The sequence below is a fragment of the Chiroxiphia lanceolata genome, chromosome Z, assembly GCF_009829145.1.
Source record: "Chiroxiphia lanceolata isolate bChiLan1 chromosome Z, bChiLan1.pri, whole genome shotgun sequence".
In the NCBI taxonomy this organism is placed as follows: domain Eukaryota; kingdom Metazoa; phylum Chordata; class Aves; order Passeriformes; family Pipridae; genus Chiroxiphia; species Chiroxiphia lanceolata.
In genome coordinates, this window is record NC_045671.1 from 33,830,297 (window position 1) to 33,848,776 (window position 18,480).

An 18,480-nucleotide genomic window follows, 5' to 3' on the forward strand; every position below is an offset into this window, starting at 1 on the left:
CCGGGGATGGGGCATCCACAACTTCCCTGGGCAACATGTTCCAGTGCCTCACCACCCTCACAGTAAATTTCTTCCTAACATCTAATCGAAACCTACCTTTCTTCAGTTTGAAGCCATTCTCCATTGTCATAACACTACACGCCCTTGCAAAAATTTTCTCTTCAGAGTGTTCTAGGAGTATTCCAATTTGCTAGTCAAGGTAACTGAGTGCTACAGAAAGAAAAACTGCTGTGCATTTAATTTATGTAGTTCCATGCATGGCTGAACAAAGGAAGGGATCAGGGAATGACAACTGTGCACTACAAATTATCATAATATAATCAGGATCCCTCTTCTACTATTTCTTTTCCAGCAATCTGGGAAAAATTATGGAATTGTAATACCTTGTAATAAATTGATTCAGAAGTCTTCACACAAAAAAAACCCCAAACAAAACCAACAAAAACAAACAAATGAACAAAACAACAACAACAAAAACATTCTGAAGACAACATTTATCTACCAATGGATGTTTGGCAGCTTGGAGTACCCACGTACCCATCAAGAACAAATCACTTTCAAAACAAAAACTGCTTTTCAGATCCTGGTAAAACAAAGAATGAGGAACAGTCTTAAAATGTTCCATGGAAGTTGGTCTTCTCTTATTGCTAATTTGTACAAATGCACATCCAAGTGCAAGGTGTTGCACCTGGGTGAGGGCAACCCATGGTATCAATACAGGCTGGGGAATGAACAGATGAAGAGTAGCCCTGCCAGGAAGGACTTGGGGCTGCTGGTAGATGAGAAGCTAGACATGAGCCAGCAATGTGCATTTGCAGTCCAGAAAACCAACTGTATCATGAGCTTCATCAAAAGCAGCGTGGCCAGCAGGTAGAAGGAGGTGATTCTGCCCCTCTGCTCTGGTGAAACCCCAGCTCTGGGGCCCTCAGCACAGGAAAGATGTGGACTTGTTGGACCAGGTCCAGAGGAGGACCACAAAAATGATCAGAGGGCTGGAGAACCTCTCCCATGAAGAAAGGCTGAGTGAGTTGGGGCTGTTCAGCTCGAAGAAGCAAAAGCTCTGGGGAAATCTTACAGCAACCTTATACTACATAAAGAGGGGAATACATGAGAGCTTGAGGGGTACTGTTTAGCAGGGCTTGTTGTGATAGGAAAAGGGGTAATGGTTTTAAACTAAATGTGGGTAAATTTATATTAGCTGTAAGGATGAAATTTTTTTACAATGAGGGTGGTGAGGCACTGGAACCCATTATCCAGAGAGGTAGAAGATGCCCACCTGGAGACATTTAACGTCAGGTGGACAGGGCTCTGAGCAGCATGATCTAGTTGAAGATGGACTAGATGACCTGTAAAGTTTCCTTCCAAGTCAAGCTATTCTATGATCATGCCACCCCTGACATACAGGAACCATAGATCTACCAACCCCACATACATACTTACACAGTCAGGAGCTGCGTGAGCTGTCACCTTGCTCCAGACCAACACAATTTCCTTATTGGGAAACACAGAGCTTCCGCAGAGGAATGAACTGCTACCAAAAATATGTTGTCTGTCTCCTAGTTTTTCATTTTCCTGAATGAAGGGAGGCCCTCAACAAAGCTGGAATAATCAGATCCACACCAAGGTACCTGTTGTAGTTTCACTTACTTAGCTGGTCACCTAAGAACACCTTCACGCAGCATATTCAGAACAGGCTGGTGAGCTTTCCCACAGTGTGCTGTAGAAAAATTCCAACAGCACTTTCAGTAAAAGCTACAAGTTATCTGCTAGAATTCTGGGAAAAATGAAACATTACTACAACGTTTCCACAGCACTGCAGATGAATTATACTCATCAGTAGCAGACAAATGGACCTCTTTGTGTGGCTCTGGGCTGCCACACCCTGTGTTGTTTTACAGTGAAGAACGGATTCATTCACTGCTGAAAGCACTAAGAGCAACAATGAAAATACAGGTGTCCTGAACAACTATTATTCCTACTTAAACCAACATAGAATATTTTTAAAGTTATTTGCTTGCAAGCAAAGTAATATGTAGTTGAAGAAAATTCAATTATTTAATTATAAGAAGAACAAGATTAAAGATAATCCCTTCTCTAGAAGAGCATTATACCTAAGGTTGGTTCTGGGTAAAAGCCAACTATTCTGACACCGAGGAATTGCAACAAAAGAGGGAGGATAGAGAAAAGAGGGAAATCCCCATGATTTCATCTTCATTACATGGATTATGAACATAGGTTTTAGAACTGGCATTACACAGACATCTCAACTGACTGAAAACTGTTAAAACAGTAAAATCACAAATATTTCTAAAAAACCCTCAAACACCAGAATGCAGAGGTTTGTGGCAAAACCTGAATTTTTACCTTCATAGTTTTCTGTAAAAATTGGAATCGGATTAATTAATAGATTAACTGTATGCAAGAAAAGAGTTTTCTTGCTACAGAAGCAGCGCTGCTTGTATTTCCAAACATATTTTACAGAAAGCAGTCACAAAAGACTCATCTGTTGCTAAAACGAATCATTCCTAGTCTAGAAGCAACCGATTCCTTGCATCCCCTAAATGTGAAACCTCAAGCTGTATCATTAATAGCCATGTGAATTTGTAATGAAGTTATGAATTTTACTATTTTTTGTCCACAGTGGTAAGTGCTCTCTAAGGGGCATTTATAAGGCTTTTCCTTTTAGGTAACAAAATTCAACTATTAAGTGTTGTCTGTTACTTCCGAATTAAACAACTAATTTTGACTCTCCTTCCAGAAAGCAGGGAGCATTACACAGTACAAATATTTTTATTTATTTATTTGCAACTATGGGAGACTGGGCTGTATTAAATTGCCGTCTTAATGCAGACTGAAAATATTTTCACTACTTTTTCCTGCAAAAAATCAAGATTTAGTTATTCATAACATCATATTCAAAACAGTGCTGCTTGAGCAATCTGTTTTCTAGAGGCAAAGTTCAATTTTAAGATGTTAGGTAGCTGCCACTCAGCATGCTCAAAATTAATTTAATAAAAATTAATTTTTTCTTGAAATTGAAAAACATGCAAGCCGAAAAAGCGATAGAACCAGTGCTGCTGACAACACAAAATACATCAATGGAGTCAGACTGTATTTACAAATGTTTTCAGTGGGATTCAATATTCAAAATCTACTCCAATTTTGAAGTTTATTTTTTAATTACTATAAATTCCCAGTGTCACCTCTCTTCCCTTACCTATACACAGGAATCATAGTGGTGCCTCTTTTTACTCAGGCTCTTTCATGTGTCAAGGCTGAAACTAATCACAAAAGATAACTGAAAAATCTAGGAAGGAATGACCATGTAAGGTTCAACGCCTACTGCTGTTCACTTGATAAAAACTTCAATTCTACTGTACCTACTCAAGCATAATTTTGTGCTCAGCCTAGAGGATGAGCTGTGTAGGAGACTGCATATATAGTTCTGTCACTACCAGTAGCTTGATGACTTGCTTGGTAACACGCAGATTAACTAAAAGTCATTATTTGTATACAGGGTGTTCTTGGGGATTTCAAGCAACAGGTTGCTAGTTCACATGAGTATACACGTATACACGTTAGCTTCAGGTGATTAGGAATGACACTGAGTAAATGGTGCAAATAATTCTCAGTAGCATGATTTCCACAGCAAACCTTTCTAAAAGAAATGCCATTTAGAATATATACGCAAATAAATAGAACATAAACGATCATCCTGAATGGTCTGGTTGAATTTGCCGAGTGTGCTTTTGAAAAGGTTTTATTTCTTCTGTACACATTTGTTTTTATAATTATGAGAACAAGGTCAACTGAAATTAGGTGAATGGTAGAGATGGACTCAAGAGTAACTAAAACTTTCCAACAGGCAGGGGAAGATCCATGTAGAAAATATATTTCTGAAGGTGGAAAACTTTGACTAAGAAGTTTGCAAATTGGATATAGCCTGTGCAAGACTAAACCAAAGGTTCCTATTTACCTGCTTCACTACAGAAATGCAGTCTCTGAAGCCAAATCAAACCCTTATTCTAAGAGTTGAAAATTAAATTGTCAGATTGGAAGAGAAATGAGCAAGTTGATGACCTCCTCCTAATGAAGACTGACTGCACATTTATTCTTAAATTCTGGTGATATCAAATAAAATGCTAAGATACAAATATTCCACAGAGTTAATCTACATGAGTGGTACCACCCTAAATGTCCTGTCTGCCTTTAGTAAAGTGGCCACAGTGGCACTGCAAGACTGTACCACAGTTGTGTTCTCACTTCTTTAATTACTTGAAATATACCAACGTTACTCATATCCCAGTGAACTGCAGGACAGCCAGTCAGGCCTTAGGGCACATGAAGGATGGGGAAGGGTAATAAAACTTCCTTAGTCTGAAAGACAAAAGAACAGTGGCTGTAGCAAGTAACCTTGACTAGTTCACATTCAGGATGCCACAAGATGCATGTGAAAAAGAAAAGGGGAGTTGAGAGCATCCAAGCAATAATTCAAGGAATCTGCAGCAAGTGACAAACACACAGGTAAGATTATATTGAATATAGCAGCATGCAGATACCAGGTGACCTTGCACTTTTCCCTCCAGAAGGACATACAATTTGTAATACACATATATTTTTGCAAATAAGATGTAATCATGTTTAGTAGTTCATGTCACTGGAACAACATATTCCATAACTTTCACTTGGGAGAAAAACTAGAGATCAGGATTTTGAGGTGCACAGAAGTCAAGCAATTTAGACCATTACTTAAAAGCATGTAATCAGAAGTCCACCATGTTAAAGGACTTTACTTAAAGCTACCAATAGGTGTTTTGCATTAACAGGGTATCTCATTCATTTTGAAGGGCATGAGCTTCATTTTGTCAGAGTTGTCTGCCAAAATTCACTGACTAGTTACTGTTACTTCTTCTTGAAGACAGCCATAAGCTAGAAGTATTAATTGTTTTGACTTATAAGTAAGTGCAAGATCCATCCCATACTTTATTATCCTGTAAACGCTTTTCTCAGCCTAAAGCAGGGAAGTTACAAGTGAGTTAATGTTTTGTGCATTCATTCTCTTGTCTGTTCTACACACACTTGGAAGCAAGAGTGAATTTCCAGGCCTTCTACAAGAGTCTAACAAAAGCCTGTTTACAGCATTTCATAAAATGCAATGGACTTTTCAACATTAGGAGATGAAAGCCCTTCACAGAGACTGTCAGTAACAAGACACACAGAATGCTGTTACATTGTCTCTGCCAACCAGACCAGATACACTCCTAGGTCAGAAAGTCCGTAAAGGCATGCAGAAAACACAGGTAACTTCTCCAAAAGGTACTTATTTCTTGAAAAGGAATTGGGGAAATGGAGAAAAATAAAAAAGCAAGCCATGCAGTTTGAGCAGTTTGTAGCATTCAGAAGACAAAAGGCAATAAAGCAATGTATTCTAAGAATGATCACACTGATATATTTACGGAAAGCATTTGATCAAAACATGCCACATTTTGTTGTTTACACTTAAGCAAAGTTTTTTCTTTTGTTAACTCAAGAAAGCTAAAATTAGAAGGTACAGAAAATTAACAATAAAAAAGACACTTCCTATTTTAACCTTTTTAACCACTGCCCCCGAACCCCAAAGTCCCTGATGGCATCATTTAGATTTATTTCACTTGTGGGTAAAACTTGTCCATTGACAACTGACCTGATACAATTAATACTAAGGCAGTGGCTCATGAAGTTTTCCAGAATAAAATCTTATTTAATTTGCAAACACACTAAAAAGCCAAATGTTCAGACATGGATACCCTCTTCCATCTAAAAAATGCAAACACAAAACACTGTTCATGCTTCTATTTCAATATAACTATAGTTGTGACAGTTCTCTTCTTCAGGAGGGCAACAAGGTTTAGACTATACATGCTACTTATTTTTGCTTTGTTTTCAAAGATTCTCTTCAGCAGACTGAACATTCTCACACTAACTCCCTCTTATCTCCAGCTGAGAACCCACTGTCTAAATGTGCCAAAAATGGCTACCCACTCTTGTTATGACTGTTTAAAAATAAAGATAAGCACTGGCATTTACACTTGTAATTTCACAGTATGAAGGCTTGCTTAACATCTCTATCAGTGACTCGGAGGAGGAGACAGAAGACACTGCAGAAAATCAGCTGGGGAAGAGAAGCATCTGACACTCCACAGCAAGCAGGACTTGTAGGAGCAACCCAGATAGTCTGGAGGAATGGGTTAACAGCAGCCTTATGAAATACAATGAGGACAAATAACAAATGCCAAGTCCTGTCCCCGCAAGGCAGAGCCCTGCAGCCATGAGGCTACAGCTGGAAAACAACTCTGGGGCATGGTCCCGGGCACAGGAAGGCTGTGAGCTGAGCCAGGGCCACCCATGTGGCAGAAACAATGGCTATCAGTGCCCCAGGTCTTGTGAGCAGGTCACAGCCCTGGGAACCAGGGGAGGGTAGGGGCTTTACCCTCTGCTTGATGCTTATCAGATCCTACCTAGGTGCTGCTTATGGTCTGGATCCCCAACAAAGAAACACCACCAACAAAATGTAGGGAAGTAAGAAGAGGCTACTGAGATGGTGGGGCTGGAGACCTTATGCAGTGAGAAGTGGCTACAGAACTAGGGCTGGTTCAGGCTGGAGGAGGGATGGCTTTGGGGGCACCCAATAGCTCCTCCATTCCCTCCTATCAACATGGCACTGATGGGAAGGAGTAGAGGAGACATAGTCAGGCTCTTCACAGTGGTGTATGGGACAAGGGCAAGAGGCAGCAGGCCCATGAAGACAGCCCAGTGGTGCAGCCAGGCCCAGGGAGACTGGACCACCTTTGGTCAGGGAAGGTTTCACACCCTGGCAAGGAGGGGTGAAGTCCTGAGCAGCCTGGTCTCGCCCAATGGTTGAGCCTCTGGTGGTCCCTGACAGCATGAATAGTTCTGCCATCATTTGAAACACAGTAGAACAGCTTCCACTAACACACAAATTGTAAATGTAAATGTTTGGCCCTTCTAGCCCTCTGTTTCCTCCAAATGAGCAAGCTTCCTTTGGGCTTCTTCACATCAGTTAATTCTACCAACAAGTAAAGAAGCTGGTACACTTTTCTGGTTCCGATTGCATAACACTGATGAATTAAATTTAAGTAAGCTTGTTTATACTTACAGTTTTTAACTCATTTTACCTTATAAACACTGAATTTATTCTGCTTAATACAGAACCATATCTCTTTCAATGAATGACATCTTATTTTCTTATTACTTTGTCCCATCACAGTAGCCATCCTGCATCTCATCTCTGGAAAGCCAAGCAATCAATGCTTCATGACAAGGTCCAAGATCTGCTTTTGCAGAAGTTAACTAATTGGTTGTGAAGACAAGTATCTTAACAAGTATTTAAGGTAGGCACATGCTCATTTGTTCACCCATTGCACTTAAAGACAAGTACTGAGCTCCTATATGAAGTTAATCACAAAAACACTTCATTGCACTGTCAGGTCAATCTTTCTTATCATACTAATCATGCACCAGCAATAAGCAGCAACATCTTTATTGTGATGGCTTTTGACATGGGTGCAGGACTCACCCCTCCTGCCTTTAGCAGCTTTCTTCTGAATTCCTCTGTCGGGTTGTTGAATGTGAGCTTTTCACAGCGGAGGTGATTTACAGGTGGGTGGCCTTCAAGGTGCAGGAATAAGTCATAGTCAAATCGAACTTTCTTAGGTTCTTCCTGAGGGTTGAAAATAACCAGACAGAAACATCTAACACCAAAACTAACTAAGTTGAAAACAAGGGCTACAAAAAGACTGTCAAATAAAATTAAAATTATGTAATTTTTAACCATTCTTTGTGTTCTCAGACACACATGATGGAATTTACCAAGCGTCAGCTGAGCTACAGTAAATCAGAGAAGCTCCTATCGGCCCATGATAACACAAGGTAAAATGCATGAATTCCATGAAGCTCTGACCAGGCTTAATTAACACTTATGTTATGCACAGGCTACAGATATGCACATAGGCAAGTATCGTGATTCAGCTGACACAAGGTAACTCAGTCACCAACACAATCACACTTCTGAGTCCTAGAGAGTACTGAAGACACTGTACAAAGTGTTGAATGCAAATTCCTCCACTGCAGCCTAACTATTGTTTTCTCCACAAGCTGTACTAAGCATGAAACTGCTGCAGCCAACTACATTTAATCTCCTATTTATGGAGTCTGCTCATTTACTAAAGAAACTTCATTGCCTTGAACAAGTGTGGCCAGATAGATTTCAAGTGTTGTACTACAGTTTACAAACAATCCAAATTCTCTGCCATTGCAGTGAAAAAATGAAACTGAATGTTCCCTGTACCAATATGAAGAAAGAAAGAACAGGAAGAGCAAATGTATCTTGAAAGAAATCACCAGTGCTCTACTGCCCTGAGAATGCCACTAGTGTCCTTTTTCAGCTGTGGCTTCGTACCGACGTCAGTATCTTTTCTCTGGTATTACAAATTAAGTTTATTTTCTGTTACACATTTTCACAGTCCCTTCTAGAAGCTGTATGTAAGTGCTTTTTTAAGGCACTATTAAGTAGCCCTTTCTCCAAAGGTCCTGATGTGCAACAGAAGTCACCAAACCAATGTCAGTCTTAGGGTAGAACACATATAAAAAGTAAAATTGAGGAAAAGTTTTAGTAAAAAGGAAACCATGACAGAAGAGGAGGAAGAGATGCATCAAAACCTTAGCACACATCCAACACTGCATGTAACCAAAATACATGCTCTGTTCAGTGACAGATGCTTAAAAAAATTCACATTAACCATGTTTAATTTTGATTCAGGATTCCAAGGACGGGAAGAATAGAAAGCATAGAAATCTCAAGTTATTCTAAAAGTTAAATCAGAGATTTCAAACACAGCCAAGGGACATGCTAACTGTCTCATCTCTAGACTTGGAGCAGAAACAACAGAAGGGGACCTGAAATAAAAGTCTCGCAGTTGTCTCTTTCTGAAGACAGAAGAAGCAGTTCTCTTAGACTGAACTATTTTCTTGACAGATCATTTTCAAAGGCAACCATCGATGATGATATTTCTTCTTTTTAGAAATATTAACCTATGATTTCATGCAGAAAAAAATGGAAGTGACTTATTCCCTGGTCTACTTCGAAAACCGTGATGTTGCTATAGGCAAAAAGTTGGTACCAGTAGCTTTGCCATAAAAGCAAAGTTTTAAGAATTCATAAATGGAAGTCTTCAAAGAACTTTGTGGAAAGTCAGATGAACATAACCAGTGATTAAAAAGCAGACTATTACTACACAAAAGACCTTCGGTGTCACTGCACTGCCTGTATTTTAAAAACAGTGTGACAGTGAAGACAAAATATCCTGCACGTTATGAGCCTTATCCTATATGGACTACATTTTCCCAAGTAGGAGTCTTTTGACCTAAAAGCATTTTTAAGGACTTTGTCTCAATGACTAACAACTATAGCCTGCTGCTGCTGAATTTGGGAGCAGGGGTTGTTGTAATTTCCCTAACTCTTTAAAGTTTGAAATATTTTCCATCATTGCAAAATACCTGTTAAGTTTTCTACCAGTTTTTTTTTAGTCCTGGGAATGGGCACCATTTAATTCTCTGTGGCCCTGGGTGGCTTCCTGTACCCCTTCTTTCTCTATTCATTACAGTATTTTCTGAATCAGAAATTGAAAAGTTGTCTACCTTGAAAAAATGATGATGTTGTGTCTCCTCTTCCTCCTTCTGTCTATCTCCTCTTTTTCTGTACTGGAATACCTGTGAAGTGGCTTAAGGGAGGAAGAATAGCTGAGCCAGAAGAAAGGGGTAATTTGCCAGCTCAATTTTTGTGCCACTCTTTCTTTGCATTCACCCACCCCAGGGAAGGGCATGCTGCTGCAGCTGTGTGAAGAGCTAGCTGACTCACAGTCCAACTGCTGCTTGTCGTATTCCATGACACCAAAATAGGGGTGAGGGATGTTTGCAAACTTCCTAATTCCACATGCTGCTTGAGGGTGAGGTGAGTTGCCCTCTTGATCTCAGTCTAAGCCAGAACTCCTGCTGGAGAACTCCTGAGACTTGCAGGTCTCCACAGTCAGCAAAGGCACGCAAAAGTCTGAGTGGAAAACAAAAAAAGAAATGTCGGGCAGGAAGCTTTCTGTAGAGATGCTTCAATGATTGACTCACTGTCTTCTGACTTACTTTGCACAGTTTTGGGATGAGCATTTAATAAAGAAGTTAAGGAGAACAGATTGCTTTTCATTAGATTTCCTGAATGAATCAAAACAACTTCCCTAACAGAGATAGGGCTAAAAAGCATAGCAAAAAGGCTGATCAACTCACTGAGGCAGTTCTGTTTCCATTTTTGACAGCAAACAGGGTTGACTAAGACCTGCTCTTCACAGATTGATACAGGGAACATGTCAGGGAACCTGTTCAAAACCTACAACTTAAAAAGTGCCTGAGCAGAATTATCCACATCTCACACCTTAACAGAGTTTTCTGTGAAAGATAAAAGAATACTGGAATACATACTTGAAATCATACATGGCTAACTCTAACACAATTTTTAAGTGATCAGGATTCCAGAAAAAGTCTTCTTTTATGCACTTGTATTTTCTTTCTGGTTTAGTTTTTCACCAAGCATTCAACACATTAAAGACGTAATGCTGACTTGATTAAAATAATTAAGTTAAATTACATCTTGGTAATTAGTAATACAGACCCTGTTATGTATGTTAAAGAAAACCCCTGTATTTGCTATTTGAGACTGAGAGTAAGTGCAGCAATTACCTAGAATGTGAGACGCTACAATAACATAAGCTTTGTAGAATGGCACTGCATTTAGTAGAATGGCACTGAGCCCCGGTAACGTTGAGTAGAATGAGGGCTCATATGCAGTCTAAAAGAACGTTTTCTAAAAGACAGAGGATGCAAGAGTGCAAAAAAAGACTGTTTTGAAAGATCAAAACCTGAACAAGTTATAAAGATCTGCAATACTAAAATAGAACAATAAGTCCCCTATGTAATCAACATAATCAAGATTGGTTTCTTCTCCTCAAGTTTAAGTGACTGTTAAACTTTCTTAAGCACTATTTAAAGTCTGTCCACTTTTGAGCAGGGCTAGTAATTCTTCTGAATAATTACATTCAACTGTTGTTGGTGGGGTTTTTTAATCAAATAATCCTAATTTCACAGAGTTATCTACTAAATACTGTCCCCCAAGAATCAATACTGGGCCCAGTACTGATTAACTTCTACATCAGTGATTTGGATGGAGAGGCAGATGCTCCCCAGCAAGTTCACCGACAACACAAATCTGGGAGGAGTGGCCAATAACCCAGAGGGCTGTGCAGTCCTTCAGAAGGACCTCAACACATTGGAGAGATGGGCAGAGAAGAACTGTCTGAAATTCAACAAAGGCAAGTGCAGGGTCCTGTACCTGGGTAGAATAACCCCAGACACCAGCACAGGCTGGGTGTCAACATGCTGGAAAGCATGTGGAGAAGAACCTGAGGTCCTGGTGAACAACAATCTGTCCATGAGTCAGCAGTGTGCCCTGGTGGCCAAGAAGGCCAATGGAATCGTGGGATGCATTAGGAAGAGCACTGCCAGCAGGTCAAGGGAGGTGATCCTGCCCCTCTCCTCAGCCCTGGTGAGGCCACATCTGGAGTGCTGTGTCCAGTTCTTGGCTCCTCAGTACAAGAGAGACATGGAACTTCTGGAGCAGGTCCACTGAAGAGTGACAAATATGATTAAGTGACTGAAGCATCTCTCTTATGAGGAAAGGTTGAGAGAGTTAGGCTTGTTCAGACTCGAGGAGACAACTGAGAGGAGACCTCATCAATGTCTACAAGTATCTGAAGGGAGGATGTCAAGAGGATGGAGCCAGGCTCTTCTCAGGGGTGCTAAACAATAGGATAAAAGGCAATGGGCAGAAACTGATTTACACAAAGTTCCTCCTGAACATGAGGAAGAATTTCTTTACTATGCAGGTGACTGTGCACTGGAACAGATTGCCCAAAGAAGTTGTGGAGTTTCCCTCATTGGATATTCACCTGATTGTGATCCTGTGCAATGTGCTCTAAGATGACTCTGCTTGAGCAGGGAGCTTGGACCAGATGATCCACTGTGTTCACTTCCAACCTGACCCATTCTATGATTTTGTGAAATTATGCATTTCTAAGAGTTACAGCAATATTGAGTTGAGGAACAGCACTGACAAAGTTAGCTGTAAGCCTAATTGTTATCCAAGTTTACAAATTAAACTTTAAAAAAAACTCACTTACACATGATTTTTTAATTTTTTAATGGAAAATATGAGATTCCATACCTTGTTTTTGAAGTAAACCTCAATTGGTAAAATGAAACCAGCATATCCTGATTCTTCAACTTTGTAGGGTGGATCCTTGCACACTGAAACAGAGAAAACCCCGTATTTAATACAAAAAAAAATGTGCTTTAAATGCATAAGCAAACCACACGAGTAAATCTCCAGTAACAGTTCCATATGGTACCATTACAAAACTGCACACACATAGTCAGATATAACTGTGAACAACTCAAACCAAATTTTGCAAGCAAGTCATTCCTGCCTGCATAAAACCTGCAGTTTAGGGGTAGCAAAATTTTATTTCTTCTTTTTGTTCTTCATCATTTGAGACTGTTAAAGCAGAACCACCAGGGACTTCAATACCAGGTGGAACAAATAAGTACTCACAATGGTACATAGACTCTGCAGTCAAGGCTTTTCCTGGGAATAGAAATCACATAGGATTCTAACCCAAAAAAGTAAAACATGCAGAGGGAAGAATTGCCATTCATGTATTCACAACCTAATATTAATAAAATCCCAATTCTAATAAACATAATTGAAAACAAATAAATTAATTAAATTAGGATTAATGCTAAGAAATTTGAAATCTTCATTACTGGGGGAGGAGGAGACACAATGCAACATACCAGTACACAGTGGAGAATCTCAGGAAGGTTAACTATTGTATTATATTAAAACAATATCCAGGTTTTCCTTAAAGGATTCATACTTCTATAACATTACAGTGAATATTATTAGTTTCAATATACAATTTTTTCCCTCAAGTTTTCAGTTCAATGCAAGGGCTTTTAGTTACTTTGAATCCCCACAGTACTGAACATGTGCTCTCTGAAGAAAGTGACACTAGCCTGTCAACTCCAGACAGTGACAAAAAGGAGGTTGTTACAGAACTTGGAACAGAAGCCACCTCTGCCTTCTCCTGGTTGACTGCATGACAACCTCATCACAGAATTCAAGTCCATGTAACACATAAGTACAAAGGTAGGCTGAGCATGAGAAACCGCGCATCTCCTGCAGCTTCAACGCAGATGCTTCCAAGTGCTGCATTGCTATGCATCACAAATCATGTCTAAGGCACTATCACCTCAATGACAGTTTCCCTACTGTAGACTGGTAGAATGATGAAATTTATACACAAGAGGTTGACTTCTTCAGGAACATTTGCTCTAGCTCTGTCAGTCTAGTTGATCAGAAAAAAAAATTCAGACTCCAGATGAATCACCATTTACTCAGATATATGCTCCTTTCAGAATTGCCTGGTAGGTTACAAAAAGCAAGTCTTGCAAATAATTGTACAAGGCCTGATTACCAAAATTGTTTTTTAGCAAAGTACAACAGATGAGCACTTTCAACTCTCTATCATCCTAAAAACATGACAAAGGCCATCACATACATCTAGGAATATAAGCACTGCTACACTCCCAATAGTATAATCAGTACATTAACTTTCTGAGGACATGCAAGCTTAGGTAACCCCCAAGTAAATGAACACAGCAGAATTTTCTCCTATCACCTTGCCATTCTCCTCCTGCTTTGCTAGCACAAAACCCTTTGAGGATGAGGTGTTGATGGAGGGGCATGGACAGACTGCTCATAGACTAGTATGATCAGCAAAATGTTGGCTTTATTAGAAGAAAGACATCTTATATACTGCTTATGACACTCAGACGTGTGATTCTTCTTCACATAGCACTGGATACATAAGGAAAACATACTTTGTTGTACGGTGCTAATTGGATCACAACAGGTGTCCATAGGAGATGAGAAAACTTGTTCACCTGCCAAAAACTCCTCCTTGACCTTGGCAAAAAGCCTCCTTTGTTCTAGCCTCAAGGCTGAAGCCATGTTGGCTGCATAGCTGCTTTTTACTGTCCACACCCAATTATGCCAAGGCAAGGCTCACAGAAATGCAATAGAAATTGTTCACATACAATCTCTATACTCCAACAGTGAGGAAGATTAGAAGTCCTTGCTCACCTACTGCACTTGTCTATCACTACCCAGCTAACTTCATGCAATCGATAGAAAGGGAAAAGGATGGCAAAAACAGAGCAAGAATAACCTTTCGAAGACTCTTCTGCAACACTGTCCCCCTGCAGCTACAGAATTTAAGTTTGTTTCTCCTGTCAGGAAAAAAGAGTTTGTAAAGTGGGATTTGAAAGATTTTGAAGAAAAGTGTTATGGTGATCAGTCAAATCTGAGAGGTGGTTACAAACAGCCTGTGGTCTTTAGTTGGAAACTGAGCATTTTGTGTTATAACGTCCCAGAAGTAATTTTTCACCTTACGTTGACATGTCTTCCCTTAAGAAGGCTTGCCAGCATTTGAAAAATGTAAAGAAAGTAGTCCTAGTTAAGCATAGAGACAGGTTACAGTAATACATACTGATAACTTTTCAACCAATGATAGAGTAGCCCTCCTGTTCCTCCTCCGCCTTTGGAAGACAACCTGAGGAGAAAGTCTTCCCTGTATGGTCATGTTCAGAAGAATGACCACTTATATACAAACAGGGAAAGATTATACAGCAGATACTTATCCAGATGGAAGCATAGACACTTTAGAAACAGTGATAATGTATTAACTATTACAAACTGCATTACATGATAAGTCGTAAGTATCATGTCAGCTTCTTCCGAACTCTTAATTGATGTAGTAACAGTTACCAGAAGTATTTTTTGTTCCCTCCCCTCCCTCATTTCACTCTTTCACATGTACACAGCTGTTTGCCATGCTGAATAGTACTTTATCGAAGTCTCACATCACAATTCTTAAAAGACTCTGTTATGGTTGCCAGTTTTGTTGAAACCTGGGTAATGGGTTACAAAACAATCACCAGGAAACTCCTTTGGGCGTATTCCCAAACTGAAAGATGGACTTTTAACACAAGTAAAATTCTACAGTCTTGTGAATGAAGAACTAAAAAAAAAATAAAAAATAAAAAAATCAGAAGTGACTGAGCAAAGCTCCATGCTACTGTGTTTGTATAAACTGCAGCTATTACATCTTCCTCACATTTGTTGTAGAAGCCACTATGGGCAGAATGTACTGGCAGAAATACCATCTCTGTGCGCTCTGAAGCAGCGCTCCCTGGCATCAGCTCTTTTATTGAATTGTCATGAAGAGTAACCAGGGCTGCAATGATGTGGTGCTTTAGCCAAGCCAACAGGTAAGCATCCTAGCAAGGTTTCTAAATGGAGAATCACAGAATATTCTGAGTTGGAAGGGACCAACAAGGATCACTGAGTCCAACTCTTAAGTGAATGGCTTATACAGGGATAGTAACAACCCTGGTGTTACTATCACCAGGCTCTAACCAATGGAGTGGAGAGGGAGAGTTCTTTTGATAATGCCAGTATAATGAATTACTCAAGATCACAGCAAGCCAGAACAGGAACTGACAATTAGCTGTCCCCTGTTTTGTCAGAGGAATATGCCTTCTCTACAGCTCACATAAATATCTTAAGTCATTTATCTCAAATGTTTTGTTCCTTTATTCCACAAGTGAAGCACTGCTTCTGCTCTCACACATGCATTCCCACGTGTTGCATCAGACATTAACTGACACCAAAGGAACAGATGCAATCAAGCCATGATGATGTATTTTACTAACAGTGACTACACTGAGGCCTTTGGAGACAGCAGTAACAAAATTCTAGTTAAAGCTATCTTTCTTAAGAACTTTAACATGAGATTCATTTGGCAGTCTAACACTGTTGAACACCTCATTGTGAATAGATTTTTTTCTTTATTAAAAATGCAGTCAGAACAAACAAGGAAAGACAGAAGCTTCTTTTCAGCAGATGCTGACACAAGAACATCAGGATGATGCACAATAATGTCTGCAATGATTCACATATATTTCGTGCATCCTGCAGGACACTCTAAGTGGGTGTTTGTAAAAAGAGAAGCCTTCTTAAAGAGAACTGGTTTAACTAAGTTCTTTCTACTGGTATTATATAGATTCTTGCTTATTATTTGCTCATATTGGTCATCCTTAAAACAACTTTTCCCTCTATTCAACTCAATCTTCATTAAAAGAAGTCTCAAAACAAAGGGGTGGTATTCATTTTCAGAGGAAGGCAGACTGTGGTACCAAATCCCTTCTGCAGAATAATTCAGCTTTAAATATTCAGCTGTGATTTCTATAAAAGCTCTTTGCTACCCTGCAGCTCACCTTGCCAGCTGGTGAAGTCCAGTATTTGGATTCTATAAAAAAACCAGCCAGCAAGAGAATGGCTTTGTTATGTCCTAACTTCAGGCACATCTCAGCCATTAATACCAAAAAAACTCTAGGCAGGTTCAAACAGAAGCTAGAAAAAAATACTAAGCTGAGTGTGGGTTAAACAGTACTTCCTACTGTAGAAATAAGAAGTGTCCATTTGCTCAACACCTTATGCTGACATGTATTTAATGACAGAGATAAAACCCTGAAGTGAAAGCACAAAAGACACTAAAAAGGAAGACTGAGTTTTCAGCATTGCATTTTCAATCCTACTAAATTCTCTGCCTCACATATTGAGTGTCCATATTCACAACACTTCTACCAGGATATCAAGATACAGCTTAAAATCCATTAAATAAAGTGACCCCTAATTAAATGTTGGAGTGACATTTTCTGCATATTCCTCAACCATTGAATAGCTTCTTCATCAACTGAGAACAATCCAATACACAAGACAGCAGGTCAGGAAAGTCTTCAGGGCTGGGACTGAGTTTTGACTCAGCTGCACCTAGACTCCATCAGGAATTTCGAAAGCAAGAGGGTCCTCTCTGAACCTTGGGTCCCAGTGGGAGGGTATCCCTTACTTTTTTGCATCCTTACCCTTTTCCATCTCTGGTCTCCACAAAAATAATTCTAAGCTGACTGTAATCCAATTTTCCATTGTGCATTTCATCCATGAGTAGTAACAGAGTCAACCCTGCCACTGAACTTCATTAAGTCACACTTTCACAAATTTATATTAAACTTGCTTTTGCTAATACCTTTGTCAGAGATATTTTAAGTGACCTAAACCACCCATTGGCAGCATTTTCCCAAGTCACCACTACACATGATGGAGGCCTGCTTCCCTGGGGATGGCTGAACACCTGCCTGCTCATGAAGGAAGTAGTGAATGAATTCCTTGTTTTGCTTCGCTTGCATGCACAGCTTTTGCATTGCCTTTTAAAGTGTCTTTATGTTGACCCACGAGTTTTCTCAGTTTTACCCTTCCAATTCTCTCCCCCATCCTACTATGAGGAAATGAGTAAGCTGCTGGATGGTGTTTAGATGCCAGCTGGGGATAAAACACAATATCCACTCCTTCCAGGACTGCCAGCAGAAAGAGGATTTTTCTTGATATCAAAAGACCCTCAGCCACCTGCAAACTTTCAAACTTCAGTGCACATCACAGATGGTGCAGAAGCCCTTTCTGTTGACTGAAGGACACAAAAAGCTGTTAGCTATATTCTGCACTGCACACATCCTTAATGAGACATACAGAAATTACTGGTGATGTCTAGGGCCATTCACAGTTTATGCTTTTCATCTCTTCTGTCTGATCCCTTAGGTTTCCTCCAAACAAGATGGGAATGAGAGAAGGGAAGAAAAAGGAAAAAGAGTATTTTTAGACTGAAGTTATTCCCGCATTACATTTCACCTTTTCATTCTAGATGTTGTTTTTTTCAATACAAAGCAGTTCTCAAAAAAAGACTGTTAAAAAATACATGTATCTATGTCTCAGGTATCAGTGGACTGGAGCAAGTGACTTCCAGAAAGTAGCTGGTCTGGAAGTCTTCCTTAGAAAAGCATGACACTAAAGCAAAAGAAAAACCCTTGAACAACTGAACTGCAGCTAAGGCTGCTTGGATAATAACATAATAAACCAAACAATTATCTTTGATGGAAAAGATATTAGGTATAACATTAAAAACTCTGACAATAAACATCAATTTGCCCTGTAGATACCACTAGCATTTTAAAAGTAATAAAAATTTCCAGTAGTTGTGCGTCTCACGTTTATATAGAAGCTACAGCTCTCAGGATTTTCTCTTCTATTGAGAAAAACAGGTCCCACAATTGCAGGATTTGAAGTAATTTCTTTCTAGATTGTTAATTATATACCTCTTTCTCTCAATAAAAAAAACTTCGCATAGCAAATATTTTTTCTTAACATCC

The 18,480-nt window shown here is 39.5% G+C and overlaps 1 protein-coding gene across 5 annotated transcripts in view; it reads right to left on the reverse strand.

The window, feature by feature from the left end:
• Window positions 1-18,480, reverse strand: part of MLLT3 (MLLT3 super elongation complex subunit) — a 119,140-nt gene that overhangs the window by 47,384 nt on the left and 53,276 nt on the right. For 4 of the 5 annotated variants that reach the window (XM_032676263.1, XM_032676260.1, XM_032676262.1 and 1 more), the window contains 2 exons: window positions 12,323-12,405; window positions 7,577-7,720 (listed from right to left, as the gene is read on the reverse strand). In XM_032676263.1, coding sequence (XP_032532154.1) covers window positions 7,577-7,720; window positions 12,323-12,405 — 227 coding nt within the window. The remainder of the gene's footprint in view (window positions 1-7,576; window positions 7,721-12,322; window positions 12,406-18,480) is intronic. The other variant, XM_032676264.1, reaches the window with a different exon arrangement.